At 47.6% G+C, this 18,672-nt stretch overlaps 1 protein-coding gene across 2 annotated transcripts in view; it reads left to right on the top strand.

The window, feature by feature from the left end:
• The first annotated feature begins 14,400 nt into the window (after positions 1–14,400).
• Positions 14,401–18,672, top strand: part of STIM1 (stromal interaction molecule 1) — a 231,508-nt gene continuing 227,236 nt past the window's right edge. The window contains exon 1 of one of the 2 annotated variants that reach the window (XM_002822174.4): positions 14,401–15,180. In XM_002822174.4, coding sequence (XP_002822220.2) covers positions 15,042–15,180 — 139 coding nt within the window. In that variant the 5' untranslated portion in view covers positions 14,401–15,041. The remainder of the gene's footprint in view (positions 15,181–18,672) is intronic. The other variant, XM_009246755.4, reaches the window with a different exon arrangement.

Genomic DNA, 18,672 nt, shown 5'->3' with positions numbered 1-18,672 from the left:
CCTCGCCCCCGGCCCAGTCCCGGGCTTGCCACTTTCCCCCTCCCAGTCCGCTGCCCCTGCGGTCAGTAAGTCAGGCCTCCCAAGGTCAAGTCTCTCCGCCTCCTCCTGGCCACCCTACCCCTGGAGGCCCTACCCTAGGCGCTAGGCGTTCGTCCTCTTCCCCCCATCCCGCCCCCACCAGCCTCCGCGGGAAGATGCTGAGAAAGGCGCCCCTGGGCCTGGTGCCTTCAGCCAACCCCAGGGATAGAGTGGTGCCCGAGGCTGGGGCAGTCCCCACCCCTGCCCTGAGCCCCGGGGGAGTGCGGGGTGGTGGTGATTCAGCAGTGGGAAGGCCCCAGACCCCTGGGGAGGGTGGGGAGACTCGGGGGGAAGAGGAGCTGGCGTCAGCACCCAAGGGAAAGACAAGATCAGCAGAGGCGCAGGCGGAGCCGCGGGCCCCAAAAACAGGATGTCGAGTCGTCATTCAGCACCGTGCAGCTCTGCGAGGCCTGGCTCTGGGGAGGGGGCGGGGCGGACGGAGGACTTGGGGCTTCCCTCGCCCCCTCGCCCCCTGTTCTGCTGGGGCGCGCAGCGGCTTGGGGCTGAAGAGCCGCACCCAGGCCTGAGGTCCAGCTTGGGCCCTGGCGACCCGCGGGTGGGCGGGCTCATGGGCGCCCTCTGGTGCTTCGCTCCCTGGCCTTGCGCTCGGAGCTCTGACTTGAGAATCCATATCCTTCGTTCAGCGCAAACCTTCTGAGCGCCTACCACGTGGAGAGAGCTCCGTGCTAGGTGCTGTGAAGAAACACAGCGTTTAAGACAGCATCCCTGTCTTCCAGAAGCTTTTCAAATAAATGGATTGATTCCAGGAATAAATAGCTTAACCTTTGTGAGCCTCAAATCTGTCTTTGGTAAAATCGAATAATTATATTTCACCCCATAGTTTTGAAGATAACATGAGAATGGGTGTAAAAGATCTGTTGTCAATGCGTATCTCAAACACTAAACAAATATCTTTTAAAAATATCATACTCTAAGAGCCTGGCGCGGTGGCTTCTGCCTGTAATTACAGAGATGGTGGAACCTTGTCTCTATAAACACAAACACACACATATATTTTTTGACAGTCTCACGATGTCACCCAGGCTGGGGTGCAGTGGCACGATCTCGGCTCACTGCAATCTCTGCCTCCCAGGTTCATGCAATTCTCCTGCCTCCGTCTCTCGAGTAGCTGGGGTTACAGGTGCATGTCACCACACCCAGCTAATTTTCCTATTTTTAGTAGAGATGGGGTTTCACCCTGTTGGCCAGGCTGGTCTTGAACTACCGATCTCAGTTGATCCACCTGCCTCGGCCTCCCAAAGTGCTGGGATTACAGGCGTGAGCCACGACGCCCAGCCTACTTATATTTTTTTAAAAATAAATTTAATAGGAATCACATAAGTAATTTAAAACTGTCTAGTAATGACATTTCAAAAAAAGTAAAAAGAAACGAATGAATTTTAACTATATTTGACTTAGCCATGGCCAAAGTATTATCTTTTTTTTTTTTTTTTTTTTTTTTTTTGGAGATGGAGTCTTGCTCTGTCACCAGGCTGGAGTGCAGTGGCATGGTCTCTGCTCACTGCAAACTGCACCTCCTGGGTTCAAATGATTCTCCTGCCTCAGCCTCCCAAGTAGCTGGGATTACAGGCACGTGCCACCATGCCTGGCTAATTTTTGTATTTTTAATGGACATGGGGTTTCACCATGTTGGCCAGGCTGGTTTTGAACTACTCACCTCATGATCCGCCCACCTTGACCTCCCAAAGTGCTGGGATTACAGGCATGAGCCACCGCGCCTGGCCTCAAAATATTATCTTTTAGCATGGTAATCAACATAAAAATTATTGGTTATAAAATTAACTGGATATTTTGCATTCTTTTCTTGTACCAAGTCTTTGAAATGTGGTATTTTATACTTACAATATATCTCAATTTGGCTGGACACATTTCAAGTGGTCAATAGCATGTGTAGCTGGTGGCTACTGTATCACCCTCAAAAACAGAGGCTTTATCAGATTCAGGCTGGTGAATGACTGTGTGGATGAAGTCTTTCTCAAAGATCCTTCTCTAGAAGCCTGCCCTGACCTGCCAGGCAGTGTTTGGGTCTCTTTCCTCCTCTTCGGTCCAGTCCCTGTAGCCCTTCAGACAAACTCCTCTTTGTGGAGGACGTGAGAGCAGGAGGCACAAGGGGAAATTCTCATTCCCATCCATACACCATTGGGACCACTTGACATTGGGGTGCTTGGCATTTCATGAATAAAGAAAGGATTGTGAGCCCCATAAATGACAGGGTTCAGAGGAAGACCATACGCTAAAGCAGCTTCTATGACGCCATTAAAAATTATGTCCCAGCACAAAAGTTTTTTTTTGTTTGTTTGTTGTTTTTTTTTAGATGGGAATCTCACTATGTTGCCTAGGCTGTCCTGGAACTCCTGGGCTCGAGTCATCCTCCCACCTCAGCCTTTCAAGTAGCTAGGACTACAGGCACACACCACCACATCCAGCTCCAGAACAAATGTTTCTGATATGTGTTCCTAGAATTCCCTTCCCAGGACTTAAGAACAGGAAAAATAGTGGAGCTATGGACTCTCTCCCCTTCAACCAGAGAAAGTTTGCTTTTATCAGATTTATTTACTAGTATTCTGCATAAAGAGTTTAATTTTGTTTTTAAGTTTCCTGCAAAAAATATTTGAAAATCAATTTAAGGACATAGTGGTAAGAGTAGGGAGCATATTAGGTGCTGCAGATTGAAAGACTGGATTGGCAGCCTGGGATCAGATTGCATTTCCTGAGCCTGTAAGTGTCTTGGGCTTGCCTAGCCCTGGTTTAGGAAGGAGAACCTGACCTAGCCTCAAAGATCTCATGGTCTGATGAAGTATAGGACTTTGCATATGAAGCTATCAGAGGAGGAGGAAAGAGCCCAAGGCTGGGCTTTAGAAAACCTTCAAGTCTGGCCTGGCACAATGGCTCACGCCTGTAATCCTAGCACTTTGGGAGGCTGAGGCGGGTGGATCACGGGGTCAGAAGATCGAGACTATCCTGGCCACCATGGTGAAACCCCGTCTCTACTAAAAATACAAAAATTAGCTGGGTGTGATGGCGCTTGGCTGTAACCCCAGCTACTCGGGAGGCTGAGGCAGGAGAATCACTTGAACCCAGGAGGTGGAGGTTGCAGTGAGCTGAAATCATGCCACTGCACTTCAGCCTGGCGATGGAGCGAGACTCCATCTCAAAAAAAAAAACAAAAAAAACCACAAACAAACTTGAAGTCTGTCTTGGCTCAGACAGACAGATTGAGATTTTAGGCTAGGCCCCACACTTCTCTGTCTCAAACTCTTCCACTGGAAAACAGAGGTTGAACTAGATGATACCTTTGAGCTCTGATCTTCTATGATACACTCTTCAGAATAATAATTAAGGTTTATGCATATAGCATGTTGCTCATAGTTCTTTAATACCATTTAGGTCATCATGCTTTGTGCTCTAGTAAGTTGCATCTGTGCCTAATATCTGTCTCCCTCACTGACTATAAGTCCTTTGAGGTTGCGTCTGATTCATTTCTGTGTCCACCCACTGGGCCTGACAGAGGCAGGCCTGAGCACACATTTGCCTTCACTAAACATCCATAGCGTTAAATTGCTTTAATAAAGTACTAATATGTGTAGAACAATCAGACTCCAGGTAAGTTGGAAACACTTTTGTGGCACAGGTATAGGAAGGGCCAGAGGAAAGGTAAGCAGGTGGACAGGTGGAGCTGTCCGTAAACGCTTCTTGAAGGAGGAGAAATGCTGACTTGAAGAGGGTAGGAAGAGGGCACAATCCCAAATGGGCTGTTTGTTTTTTCTACTCTCTCACTAGCTTTCCCTGAATAGGTGAGTTCTTGGTAGGTGGTGTGCATGTATGCTTACAAGCAGCTGAGAGACAAGGATATTGAACCTGGACATTTAGAAGTGAGATAACATGAAAGCACTTGGTGGGGTAGAATAGAGATCACAGATAGGTTTTGGAGACAGATTAGGATGGTTGTAACACAGTATGGCTTTTGATTAGTCATATGAGATCTCCCATATGCATAAATATTCAATGTATATTTATTGAAAATCTTCTTGGTGCCAGACATAGTGTTACATGCCAATTATGAAGTAGAGAAAACTGCCCTGATATAACTGGCAAGGGAGATAGACCTTAAACAGGTAATCATACAAAAGTAGAGTGCTGCTGGGCATGGTGGTGTTTGTCTCCAGTTCTAGTTCCTCAGGGGGATAAGGCAGGAAGATTGCTTGAGCCCAAGAATTTCAGACCAGCCTGGGCAACATAGCAAGATCCTTTCTCCAAAAAAAAAAGTACAGAGTACTGTAAGAGCATATAACAGAGCCAACTTCTCAGTCTTACTTTCATTTTAAAATGGGAATGGCTGGGTGTGGTGGGTCATGCCTATATTCCTAGCACTTTGAGAAGCCAAGGTGGGACAATCATTTCAGCTCAGGAATTTGTAACCAGCCTAGGCAATCATAGCAAGACCCTGTCTCCACACACACACACACAAATCAGCTGGGCATAGTGGCACATGCCTGTAGTCCCAGTTACTTGCTAGGCTGAGGTGGGAGGATCACTTGAGTCTAGGTGTTTGAGGTTGCAGAGAGCTATGATCATGCCATTGCACTCCAGTCTGGGTGACAGAGTGAGATCCTGTCTCTAAAAACCAACAAATAAAAAACAATAAAATGGGACTGGCAAGTGCTGCGTGAGATTGTGAGTATTAAACGACATAATGCATGTGGAGCCCTCGTAAATTGCCCTAAGGTACAGCAAATAAACATTAGTTAATTTCTCCACACTCCCTTGATGTTTTCAGGTATCCCCTCCCCACCGCCCCGCCTTGGTTAATTCTTCCCTCTCTCTCAATGTCAAAATGCTAAAGCTGACTAGTTTCCCTGAAACAGAGAGGAGGGGACAGAGAGTGAGAGGAGAAGGCCCTGAACTGATCTCACCAGTGCCCTGAGGATTCCAAAGGGGTCTTCCCAGCCTATTCCTCACTGAACTCCAGCTCCTGGAGCTCACCAGTGATCCACAGGGGTCTTGGCTTAGCCCCAGTCCCAGCCCCTTTAGGTTACCTTTAAACCTGAATTCTCTTTTGCCTCTGCTGTGGCTCCAGGGGACTCAGCCTTCTTGGGGCTCCTCTTGATCCTTTGGTCTTCCCTCTCTCAGACAGCCTCAGGAGTAGAACACAGTTTCCTCTTCATTATTCCTTTTGTTTTTTTTGTTTTTTTTTGAGACAGAGTCACCCAGGCTGGAGTGCAGTGGCACGATCTCTGCTCACTGCAACCTCTGCCTCCTGGGTTCAAGCAATTCTCCTGCCTCAGCCTCCTGAGTAGCTGGAATTACAGGCATGCACCACCACGCCCAGCTAACTTTTTCTATTTTTAGTAGAGACAGGGTTTCACCATGTTGGCCAGGCTGGTCGAACTCCTGACCTCAAGTGATCCGCCCACCTCGGCCTCCCAAAGTGCTGGGATTACAGGTGTGAGCCACCATGCGTGGCCTTTATTTTATTTTTTATTTTTTGAGATGGAGTTTTGGCCTGTAGCCCAGGTTGGAGTGCAATGGCACAATCTCAGCTCACTGCAGCCTCCACCTCCCGGGTTCCAACGATCCTCCTACCTCAACCTCCTAAGTAGCTGAGATTACAGTTGCCTGCCACCGTGCCTGGCTACTTTTTTGTATTTTTAGTAGAGATGGGGTTTCACCATGTTGGCAAGGCTGGTCTTGAACTCCTAACCTCAAGTGATCCACCTGCTTTGGCCTCCCAAAGTGCTGGGATTACAGGCATGAGCCCCTGTGACTGGCCTCCTTTTCATTACTCCTCTTTATTGCTGCCCCCCAAAACAAGTCCAATATCCCATTTTGTGGGCTTTGATGGGCCAGACAGGAGACAGCAGAAAGAACTAAAAAGAGGTGACAAATTAAACAAAGTTCTAGAGTCAAAACCTCTGATCTTTTTTCTTTTCTTTTTTTTTGTTTTGGAGATGGAGTCACGCTTTGTCGCCCAGGCTGGAATGCAGTGGTGCAGTCTCGACTCACTGAAACCTCCACCTCCTGGGTTCAAGCCATTCTCCTGCCTCAGCCTCCCGAGTAGCTGGGACCACAGGTGAGCACCACCATGATGGCTAATTTTTGTATTTTTAGTAGAGACGGGGTTTCACCATGTTGGCCAGGATGGTCTTGAAGTCTTGACCTCAAGTGATCTGCCTGCCTCAGCCTCCCAAAGTGCTGGGATTACAGGCGTGAGCCACCACGCCTGGCCGATCTTTTGTTCTTGACTCCCTCAAGGAACTAAATGGGTGAAGGGTGTGTGGACAATGGCCATGCCCTATCTTCCAAGAGGGTCCCTTCTCCCAGGCAGGCAGAACAATAGTTGTCCTGTTTGCCTCCAGGACAGCTTTGCATCTTTGACATTTCCCAAGCCCAGTGGTGGTACCCACATCATCTGGCATAATGCCCCTCTGGGAAAGTTCTCTTTCCTCAGTCCTGGTATTCTAAGAGCAACCCAACTATAGCTGCCCAGTTGATTCGGGATTCCCTGGGGAAATTTTCCCCAATTCTCATCTTTGCCATTTACTTGCTGTGTGATCCTGGAGAAGTTGCTGAATAGTAATTTAAGAAAACAACTTAGATATGTTTTACGTATGCTTTACACGTATTAACTCAATAAATATAACAAGTCTATAAGGCAGGTAATATTATTTCCATTTTACAGATAAGAATACTCACAGATAGGCCAGGTGAGATGGCTCATGCCTGTAATCCCAGCACTTTGGGAGGCCGAGGTGGGTGGATCACCTGAGGTCAGGAGTTCAAGATCAGCCTAATCAATATGGTGAAATCTTGTCTCTACTAAAAAAAAAATTACAAAAATTAGCCGGGCATGGTGGTGTGCACCTGTAATTCCAGCTACTCGGAGGCTGAGGCAGGAGAATTACTTGAACCAGGGAGGTGGAGGTTGCAGTGAGCTGAGATCATGCCACTTCACTCCAGCCTGGGTGATAGAGCAAGACTCTGTCAAAAACAAAAACAAAAACAAAAACAAAAACAACACAAAACAAAAAAAACCTCACAGATAGCAAAATTGTTTAATTTCCTTTGTAAGATGAATCTAAATTGTGTTACACCTCAGGATTGCTGTGGATATTCATTATATGAGATAACATATAAGCTCCAGGAGGGCAAGAAGTTTTGCTTGTTTTATTTAGTGCTATATTCCTAGTGCCTAGAACAGTGCCTGGTATGGAAATACTTTGCTTAGTAAATATTGGTTGAATGAATGATTGAATGTAGCATGTTTAGCATAATATCTAGCACACAATAGTATCTTCCAAAACCATAGCTATTATTTAAACTTGATCTGTCTTGCCTCTTCACCTGGTCATCTAATCAATCACCAAATATTTCTCAAATCTGAACCTTTTTCTATTCCCATCATTATTGTCCAAATTAGACTTCAGGTCTTGCCCAAGGTCACACAGCGGTGAGGTGGGTTATCAGCACAGGTCTGTCAGAACATGTCACTTGATTCCAGCTCCTACCTTTTCCAATACTTTCTCAACACTATTGCCAGAATAATTTCTGCAAATCACAGTTACCTGATCTTGGTGTAATTCTTTAATGGCTCTGAAATTCCTTGCAGAATAAAAGCCAATGTTTTTTGAGCACATTACTCTACGCGAAGCACTGTGCTAATTGTTTTACACTTATTAACTCATCTAAGCCTTACAGAATCCTACTTTTTTCAGATGGAGGAATCAGAGGGCAGAGAGATTGAGTAACTGGCCCGGAGTCACACAGCATTGCTTGGATGTGAATCTAGGCAGTCTGATCCTAGAATCCCACTTACTCACCCACACACCCCAATCTGTGAGTCTGCACAGCCTCCCTGACTGCTTTAGACTGTTACTTGTCCTTCCTCTGTGCTCCCTCACCTGTTCCTGTACCAATCCCTCTTGAGACATATTGAATGAATGAACATTGCAAGCAAGATTCTAGAACTGACTCTGGATGAGGAGATGATTCTCTGTGTGAAACTAGCCTAGGAAAAGTTGTTGCTAGAAGCTAAGGTCTCTCCTCACTCTCTACCCACCCAGACCTTGGGCAATTTCTCAGTGATAGCTATACTTTCCATTTTTGGACACCAGGGAGCGCTACTAATAATGCAACCCAAACTAGGGGATTCCTAAACTTTTCTGAGCAGATTTTGGACTCTCAATTATTATTTCTAGCAAAGTCTCCCTCATTTTCTGAATGAAAGCTATTGGTAACTGTGGAGAAAGGACAGTTACGCTGCTGTACAGAACACACATCATTAATTTATTCACTTAGCGAAATGTTTATTGAGTACCAGCTATGTAATGGGCAAGCTAGACTGTGAAAATATAAAGATGAATAAAATGCAGCCCTTGATGAGCTCAGAGGCTAATGTAGAAGATATATACTTATTAAATAATCATAATTCAGCTGCTCATGGTGGCATGTGCCTGTAGACGCAGCTACTCGGGAGACTGAGGTGGGAGGATCGCTCGAGCCCAGGAATTCAAAGCTGCAGTGAACTATAATTGCACCACTACACTTTAGCCTGGGCAACAGAGTGAGAACCTGTCTCTAAAAATAAATAAATAAATAAATAAATAAATAAAAAGAATATTCCTATTCAAAAAATAAAACTCACGTAAGCCCAGGAGGTTAAGGCTGCAGTAAGCCATGATCATACCACTGCACTCCAGCCTGAGTAACAGAGAAAGACCCTGTCTGAAAAAAAAATCATAATCAAATTACATAAGTACTCTAAGGTATAGAAGAAGACTGAAGAGACAGGGCAAGTCAGGCAAGGTGCTAAAGCGGGGTGGAGCTTTTGAGTTTTTCTAAAAATCATAACCCTTGATTTATGATAAGGTATCATCATTGGTCAGGGCATGGATGCTTTTATTTCATTTGAGCTGAGACTTGAAGGATGGGGAGGGAATCGCAAAGAAGAAAGCAAGCTTGGCTCTCATCTACCACTTTATCTCCTCAGCCTCAGTTTCTTCATCTTTAAAATGAGTAAAGTAGTCCCCTCTTATCCGTGGAGAATATATTCCAAGACCCCAGTGGATGCGTGAAACTGCAGATAGTATCAAACTCTATATATATTGTTTTGCTATACACATACCTATGATAAAGCTTAATTTATAAATTGTACACAGTAAGAGATGAACAAAAATAACTAATAATAAAATAGATCAATTGTGGTCTCTCTCTCTCCTCTTTTTGTCAAAATATCTTATTGTACCATACTCACCACCCCCCCGGTTTTTTTTTTTTTTTTTGAGATGGAGTCTCGCTCTGTCACCCAGGCTGGAATGCAGTGGTGCAATCTTGGCTCTCTGCAACCTCTGCCTCCTGGGTTCAAGCGATTCTCCTGCCTCAGCCTCCCAAGTAGCTGGGATTACAGGCGCGTGCCACCACACCCTGCTGATTTTTATATTTTTAGTAGAGACCAGGTTTCACCATGTTGGCCAGGCTGGTCTTGAACTCCTGACCTCAGGTGATCTGCCCTCCTCGGTCTCCCAAAGTTCTGGGATTACAGGCGTGAGCCACTGCACCCGACCCCCATACTCACCTATTTTTGGACAGAAGTTGACCTCAGGTCAACATGGGGAGCACCGTGTAGCCCCTGTTTTATCTAGCAGAGCTTCTGTGAGGAAGAGATGAGATAATACACGTGAAAACTCTTGTAAACAGTGGAATAGAGGCATAAGAATTGGTTAATCCAATTTGATTTAGCCAACATCTTCAGAACATCTAAGCAAGGCCCTAAGATTAATGCAAGGGAGATATACTGCATAGGTATAAAAAGAGAGATGGGGAGAAAGCTCTCTATTTCCTCCTGAGGCTTACAATATGGTGAGGGGTCCTTTTTTTTTTTTTTTTGAAACAGATTTTTGCTCTATCACCCAGGCTGGAGTGCAGTGGCAATCACAGCTCACTGCAGCCTCGACCTCCTGGGCTCAAGCCATCCTTCTGGCTCAGCCTCCTGAGTAGCTGGGATTACGGGGACACACCACCATGCCAACTTAATGTTTGTATTTTTTTGTAGAGACAGAGTCTCACTATGTTGCCTAGGCTGGTCTCAAACTCCTGGGCTCTAGTAATCCTCCCATCTCAGCCTCCCAAAGTGCTAGGATTTTAGGTGTGAGCCCTAGTACATACCTGGGTTCTTGCAAGGGTCACACTTTTAGAAGGACGAAGCATAGGGGCTATAGAGATGAGGGTTACAGATTCTGATCCAGGAAGATCCATCAGGTTTCAGAATTTTTTTATTTTGTAGAATATTAAAGCTGCTCTGGGTCAATAATCTGGTAGGTGACCAATTTATAGCTGGGGAGACTGAAATTCAGAGAAGAACTGACTTTTCTAGTGTCACATTGTGATCTTGGAGGCAGAGAAGACACCAGAATGTTCTTCCTGTTGCCCAGGCTGTGGCTTTGGCTCCCAGGTACCATTTATTTGTAATTTTATTTTATTTTTGAGATGGAGTCTTGCTTTGTCACCCACGCTGGAGTCCGGTGGCATGATCTCGGCTCACTGAAACCTCTGTCTCCCAGATTCAAGTGATTCTCCTGCCTCAGCCTCCTGAGTAACTGGGGTTACAGGCACGCGCCACCACGCCCAGCCAATTTTTGTATTTTTAGTAGATATGGGGTTTCATCATGTTGGCCAGGCTGTTTTCAAATCACTGACCTAAAGTGATCTGCCGGCCTTGGCCTCCCAAAGTGTTGGGATTACAGGTGTGAGCCACGGCGCCTGGTCATTTATTTTTATTTTTAATTGTGGTTAAAAAATACATAACATACATTTTGCCAGTTTAATTTTTTTTTTTTGAGACAGAGTCTTGCTCTGTCGCCCAGGCTGGAGTGCAGTGACACGGTCTCTGCTCACTGCAAGCTCCACCTTCCAGGTTCACGCCATTCTCCTGCCTCAGCCTCCCGAGTAGCTGGGACTACAGGTGCCCGCCACCATGCCCGACTAATTTTTTGTAATTTTAGTAGAGACGGGGTTTCACCGTGTTAGCCAGGATGGTCTCGATCTCCTGACCTCGTGATCTGCCTGCCTTGGCCTCCCAAAGTGCTGGGATTACAGGCGTGAGCCACTGCGCCCGGCCTCATCTTAATCATTTTTAAGTGTACAATTTAGTCATGTTAGGTACATTCACGTTGTTGTGCAGCCAATCTCCAAAACTTTTTTCATCTTGTAAAATTGAAACTATTCCCAGCTCTCCCCTCTCCCCAGTCTCTGGCAACCACTACTCTACTTTCTGTCTCTGTGAATTTGACTGTTTTAGGTACATTCATATAAATGAAATCACAGTATTTATCCTTTTGTGACTGGCTTATTTCACTTAGCTGGCTGTCTTCAAGGTTCATCCATGTTGTAGCATGGTCAGGATTTCCTTCTTTCTTAAGACTGTGTAGTATTTCATTGTACATATGTACCATATTTTGTTTATCCATTCATCCATCCATGAACACTTAGGTTGCTTTCACCTTGTGGCTGTTGTGAATAATGCTGTTATGAACATGGGTGTACAATTTTCTTCAAGACCCTGCTTTCATTTTCCGGGTGGACACCCAGAATTGAAATTGGTGCATCATAGTAACTATTTTTAGTTCTTAGACACCATTTTAGCATCACAGGAAATTCGACAGTTTCCAAGAGGTTTAAGGTCTTGGTGTAAATTGGTAACAGACCCCTGGCTTCCTGCCTCCAAGACCTGTTTGTTGTACCAAATAGATAAGCACCCATGACCCTGAAGAAATCATGTGGTGGTGAAAAGAAATGCTGTAGTCGAGTTTGAAGGAAATTGTGTTAAACATGCTTTACTTTGCTCATTTCTTTCATGTTCTCTTAGGCAAATGAATGCACAGGCAGGAGAGCTGGCTTAGGTAGAAATGATCAACTGTTAGTCTGAGTGATTAATCTGGGCTGCAGACATGTTTTCTGTGACCTATATAAGGTTTTATCCTTTTTAAACGAATTGCTAATATTTTTTAAAAAAGGATATGTCATATGAAAGTCCAGATTTCCATCTTCTCTCTCTCTCTCTCTCTTTTTTTTTTAATTGAGACAGGGTCTTGCTCTGTTGCCCAGGCTGGAGTGCAGTGGTGTGATCATGGCTTACTGCAACCTTGAGCTCCTGGATTTAAGCGATCATCCCCCCTCAGCCTGCTGAGTAGCTGGGACCACAGATGCCAGATACCACTCATGGCTAATTAAAAAAAATTTTTTTGTAGAGATGGGGGTCCCACTGTGTTTCCCAGGCTGGTCTTGAACTCATGGGCTCAAGTAATCCTCCCACTTTGGCCTCCCAGAGTGCTGGGATTAGAGATATGAGTCACTGTGCCCAGCCCCATCTTCTCTTAATGACACTCCAGCAATACTAGGCCCACCTTTCTGCCTGCTTTCCACAGTCCCCACCACTCCCTATTACTCCTACCTACTTTTCTTAATTGAATTACCTATCTGCCCATTTTGCCATTTGAATTTAAGACCCCTGGCTCAGAGAATCTAGATCGGGGTTCAACTGTTCTGGTCAATTTTCCAATATTCCGGTATTGAGTACTAGTTTTTAGTATCTGAGTGTTCAAGTGAATTAACTCATGTCATCCAGCTTTTACAGAGCACTTACTATGTGCAGGGCCTATGGCTGGGTCCTAGTGTCACAGAGATGAATGAGGCACAGTCTCTGACCTGAAAAGTGGCAATCACTATCTGTTGGGGGAGGGGCAGACAGATGTAATGGTCCAATTTTGGCCACAGACTGATTTTGAAGGGGTGGGCAGAGTAAAAGTTTCTAAGGAGACACATTGAGCTGTATCTGGAAGAATAAGAGACCAGCTACATGAGGAACTGGGAGCAGGGGAGAGTGTTTCAGGCAGAAGCAACAGCAGATACAAAGGCTGTGAGGTGGCTGAGTTTGACGTGTTTAGGAACTTAACGAAGGCTAGTGTGACAAGAGCTTAACAGAGCCGGGATAGCGGTAGTAGGTTACGTTAGCCATGTATTTTTATATCAACGGCCTAACCCTTAAGCCAGGCAGCTGTTGGGCAAATTCGTATTCCCAGTCTTCAAAGGGCTTGCTCAGAACAGGTAGCTGGTTTAGCACTGTCAGTCAGAGGAGGGACTGGGCCTGATCCTTTCCCCTGCGTCTGGTGCCAAGGACAGGGTAGGGCACAGAGGTTTCAGTCAAGATCTGCTGACAGCACGCTTGAGAAGAGAACAGGAAGTGCAGGCTTTGTTGAAGGAGGCTCAGGCGTGGCTCTGTCTTCTTTGGCGCACTCATTCTCAAGTGGCTGACACCTCCTCTACCAGAGAGGTAGCTGGGAGAATGAGATGCAGGGAGGAAGCATTTACAGGCCCCACCGAAAAACCTTAAAGGGCTGAGAGCTTGAGGGGCAGGTAGGAAAACGGGCTGTGAGAGCTAAGGGAGGGCATCCCACTTATCTTGGAGGGGAAGGGAGGCGGGGTCAGGAAAGCATATGGCACCCTTTGGCCCAGACTCAAGGAATGTGTAGGGGAATTTTAGCTCGAGTGGTTTGGACATTTCATTTTGCTTTCTGGCATCATCATTTCCTCAGAAAACACTCGCAGGCCCCAGTGGCCCTAGTGGGCCTCCCCCGGGGCGGGTCTTAGCTTCACTCCCCAACCCTCTGCAAAAGAGCAGGCTCTCCCAGGAGCGCAAGTCCTGTCTGCAGTTCGCTGATTTTCTCACCAGGGGCCGCTGCGCATGGGCGACGAAGCGCGCGGGTTCCCAAGCCTCAGAGAGGCGGAAGCCGATTGGTTGTCAGGCGAGGCGCGGGGGCGGAGCCTGGGAACTGGCCCGGAGTTGGGGGCTGGGAGCTCGCCCCCGGGCAGAGCCGGGTCGGACTGTTGTCGCCTCAGGCAGCTCCTGGGAGGCTAACGTTGTGTCCTGGGCCTCTGTTTAGACAGCTCTAGAACTGAGGCGAGTAGAGCAGCACTAAGGCCCGGAGATCGGGGCAGGGCAGCTGCTGTCGCCGCCGCCGCAGGCCTGAGTTACCTGAGTAACTGCGGGTCAGGGACCCGCCCGACGGCCGGCGGTTGGCGCTGGAGACACTCGGGGGGAAAGGGAAGCTGGGACTTGATCCTTTGGGCGGGAGGGGGGTCCTGGCAAAGACTAGCGCGGGCCGGGGGTCCGGGAGAGCCCGCTAGGGGCGGGGATTCCGGGGAGCCGTCTTCACCGGTTATTCCGGGATCCAGCTGGGCGCTGGGGCTGGCCCGGGCTTCGTTGGGGGCCGGGCGGCGCGGGGCGGGCCCGCGGGAGAGCACGCCCCCGCCCGCCCCGGGCCCGCCCCGCGCCGCCCGCCCGCCTGGGAGCCGCTGTCCTGGGCCTGGCCGGTGTGCGTCCGCCTGCTGGACCTGGGCACCGCCGGCCGCCTGGGCACGGGACTGGGCGGGGGCGCTGACCTCGGCCTAGGAGGCCCAGGATCCCGGAGACGCCCGCGCCTTCAGGACCCTGCGGGTCGCACGCCCTCCCCAGCTTCTGCTGCTCGCCGCTCTTCGGCAGGGCGAGGTCAGGTGCCCCCTTCTCGCCTCTCTTCTCTTCTCTTCCTCCCCCACTCCTGTGCCCGCGGAGACTCCGGCCGCCCCCTTCCGCAGGGGTGTAGTAATCTGCGGAGCTGACAGCAGCCCGGCAGCCACCCTGCCCGAAGTCTCCGGAAGCGGCACTAGCTCAGGCCGCCGAAGCCCCGGCGGACCCACTATTGGACCTGAGGAGCCAGCCCTCCTCCCGCGCCCAAACTTGGAGCACTTGACCTTTGGCTGTTGGAGGGGGCAGGCCCGCGGGTGGCTGGACAGCTGCGGAGCCGCGAGGGCATCTTGCCTGGAGGCCGTCGGCTGCACTCCCGGGCTCCTGGCTTTGCCTCTGGGATCCCGAGGTGTCCACATCAGACGCATGTTGACTGAGACCTAGAGTCATGGATGTATGCGTCCGTCTTGCCCTGTGGCTCCTCTGGGGACTCCTCCTGCACCACGGCCAGAACCTCAGCCATAGTCACAGTGAGAAGGCGACAGGAACCAGCTCGGGGGCCAACTCTGAGGAGTCCACTGCAGCAGGTAAGGCCTTGCTGCGGGCCGGACTGGGCTGGAGGCTTTGGCTCAGGACTGAGTGGCCCGAAGTGGGCAAGTTGAAATCTAGGTTTGTACATGTGAGGTTCATGGAGGATCCACACATGGCACTGCCTGTTCCAAGTAGTCCAAGAAGTTCTTTCTGGTCAGTAGTCATGGCAAATACCTGTGTCTTTCCTGAACAACTTTCCTCATCCCCCCTACTCAGGATTTTTTTTTGTTGGCAGTGAGAAGAAGCCTTTGGGGCAACTTGACCTTTTAGATCAGCAAGGAAAGACCCCATCTTAGGCCTACTTGTCTGGAAGAATGGCCTGGTGAGATGATAAGTTCATTGCGCCTATTCGGTTTTAGTACTGAGCAGCATGGGGGAGGTTGGGGCCACTTATGTTGGAAAGGGAAAGTTAAGGCTGGGCCAACTCTGTTGCCTGAAAGCCTGGTGTTCAGGTGTGCCTATTCCAACAACCGTGGGAACCCTAGTCCCACCCTTCCCTTAGGTAGTCTTGTCTCTTGGCTGTGCGCATTTGGAATATCCAGGCAGTTCCTTAGATGGAATCCTATTTGGGTGTTAAATGGCCTTTTCTTGACATAGACATGATATAATTCCTGGGACCACTTGTTAACTTATTCTGTTTCTTCTGACTAATGAGGGTGGGAATTCCATGCTACAGGTTTTTTTTTTTTTTTTTTTTCCTGAATCTGCTTGCTGAGGAAACCATGCTACTTTTGATCTGTCATGGTTTTTCCTATGCAGTTGTGAAGGCTTATCAGGCAGCAGGAGCCCTGGTATACTTTTGCAGTAGAAAGGAACACTTTTATGTTTTGTTTTGTTTTTTTGAGACAGAGTCTTGATCTGTCGTCCAAGCTGGAATGCAGTAGTGTGATCACAGCTCACTACAGCCTCAAACTCCTGGGTTCAAGTGATCCTCCTGCCTCAGCCTCCTAGTAGCTGGGACTAAACACAAGAGCCACTGGGCCTGGCTAACTTTTTTTTTCTTTCTATTTTTAATTTTTTGTACAGACACTGTCTCTCTGTGTTGTGCAGGGATCCCTCCCAAAGTGCTGGGATTACAGGTGTGAGCCACTGTACCCATCAAGGAACTCTATTAAAATCCAGTCATTTTACATAAGGCTTAGAAGATCAGTTCTCTTTTCCCATTTCTCTCACCCTTTGGCTGTGATCTGCCCAAAGCTGTGACCTGCAGCGTGGGGAGAGTTTGTAGATGAGTTGTTTCTGAGCATAAGGAAGTTCAAATGAGGGAATGGCTCAGTGGGCACCTGCTGATACAAGTCAGGAAAGGAAATATAGGTCATGGTGGCTGGGGAGTTTCATGGATGGATCCAGAAGCTGGCTTTGGTGGTAGACCCTTTATTGGGCAATACCCTTTTAAGTTCCAGGTGTTCCAAGGGGTCTGGTTTCCAAATGAGGCCAGGGTTGCCCATGTGTAAGTAGGATACCTGGCTGTTGCTTTCTAGATAGATTCTTCTTGCCTATTAATCCTGTCTCTCCATAGGGAGTCTCCTTGACCTTTGACACCTGGCTGAAAGCTTGGTTCTCATTGGGCTATGAAGGGAAAGACTAGTGGGCAAATGTAGATTGAACCGTGAAGTAGACCTAATTATCATCTCTTGCTGTCCCTGTGACATTCCTATTTATAACTGATATGTCTTTTTTCACTCCAAAATATGAGTGCCTGACATAAAATGAATATTTTTTGGAGAGTGGGTGTTCTATATTTTAGACATAAGCTAAAGGGATGAAATTTTGAGTGTAGACATTGGCTGGCTATTAGGAAGGTTTTTTTTTTTTTTTTTACCTGAAGTAAAAGGCATTCTAGCCTTCCTCAGGACCACCCCATGACTTGAGCTTTTGGAGACAATTCTTCACACAACATATATTTCAGAGGCGTGGCTATGCTGATTATACCACTTAGGCCTACTCTTGCTCAGTTTAGAAACTGGTTTCTGTTGTCAAAATAATAGTGAATTCCAGGGAGGAAAGTCTCAGAGAGACCCTAGGTGCTGTGAATGCCTAAGGTTTGTGGAAACCTGGAGGTTCTAGCACTATTGTTGTGGTAGGTTTTCCCCTTGGGTCTACCTGGGGTTTTGTCTTTGACTCAGTCAGGACTTGTTTTTGCAAAGAGGTGGTTCATATACACTGGGATCTGCAAAAGAGTTTGGAGAGAAACTTTCTATGCAACTAGGAACTCTTGCATCCTTTCCAGCCTCTCTGTATCCCCAGAACACAGGAGGAGTTTTACTTGCTCTTAAAACTACTACTTTTAAAAATCAGATTCAACATACCCAGTCAATTTATGTGTTCTCTACAGTTTGTATTTTACAGTTACACAGCTGTTTTTCCAACAGAGTCTCACAATAGCCCTGTTACAATGCAGGGCAAGTGGTATTGTCACCATTTTTATGGGTGAAGAAACCTGGTCCTGTGCTTGGCCTTTCTTATAGGCAGGTCTTCTAATGCTCAAGTCTTGGATTTCTTCCATCTTCTCAGGTCCTGTCCTGTTAAAGGAGTGCTAGGCAGGGCCGGAGAATGTTGCTTTCCTTCTGACAATTAGGCAGGCCTTGGTGACTCTGTAGCTGAGAGCCAAGAAAAGGGCTGCACTTTTTTTCTGCTCTGGAGAGTCTTTTACAGGGGCCCAGAGAATTTGATTTTTTCTCTTTTGGATGTATATACCCATCTGTCTCTTTTTAGTTAGTTAAAATATTTGATCCTAAGAATGATTTAGTTAAAATGCTTATGGCTTTAACATGCACACAATAAACACTATGAAAGCCTGATCCTGCAGTGAAGGCAAGTGCTCTGCAAGGAGGATCTCTCATTGGGCCGTGGAGAGGCCATTCCTGTCACCCTTTGGCTCTTTAATACCTGTACACCCAGCCATGCTAAGTCACTTTCTCAGTAAAGATCCGTGCCTGCCTGTGCTACTCTGGGGCTTGCGTTTCTGAAGCTGGCCTGATACGGATGCTTGGAACCATCCTTAGACTCTAGAAAACAACAATGGTTTCTGTAGAATGTGCGTCAGGGACCTCAGGTGGAGTCTGGAGTTATGGCTGCCAGTGTTGGAGGTATTGAGGGCCTCTAATCAGGAACTGTGGTTTAGTTCAGTGTAGCTAGGACAGGGCCTTGGAGGATAGGCATCTAGGCATTGTGCAGAGTGCAGTCTGGCTTCTCAATCAACCTCTGATGGAGTGGCAGGCCAGAACCCTGTCTCCCGCCCCTAGCTAGTTGCTGCTGCCTCCAAGTCTATAAATGGCCTGGCCATCTTGGTAGCTATGCTAATTTTAGCTGAGGGTGGCTCCCGGAACTGGGCTGGGGCCAAGAGCAGGTAGGTGGGGCTTGGCCGAAGCTAATACTGGGGCCTGGGGAGGGGGACACACTAAGCCTGGGGTAGCCAGGATATAATCTGCTCCCAGGCCTCAGCTTTGACAATCACCCTTAGCTAGGTTAATTGATTCAGCAAACAT

The sequence above is a fragment of the Pongo abelii genome, chromosome 9 (genome assembly GCF_028885655.2).
Source record: "Pongo abelii isolate AG06213 chromosome 9, NHGRI_mPonAbe1-v2.0_pri, whole genome shotgun sequence".
NCBI classification, from domain to species: domain Eukaryota; kingdom Metazoa; phylum Chordata; class Mammalia; order Primates; family Hominidae; genus Pongo; species Pongo abelii.
This window is presented reverse-complemented; position numbering and strand designations above follow the sequence as displayed.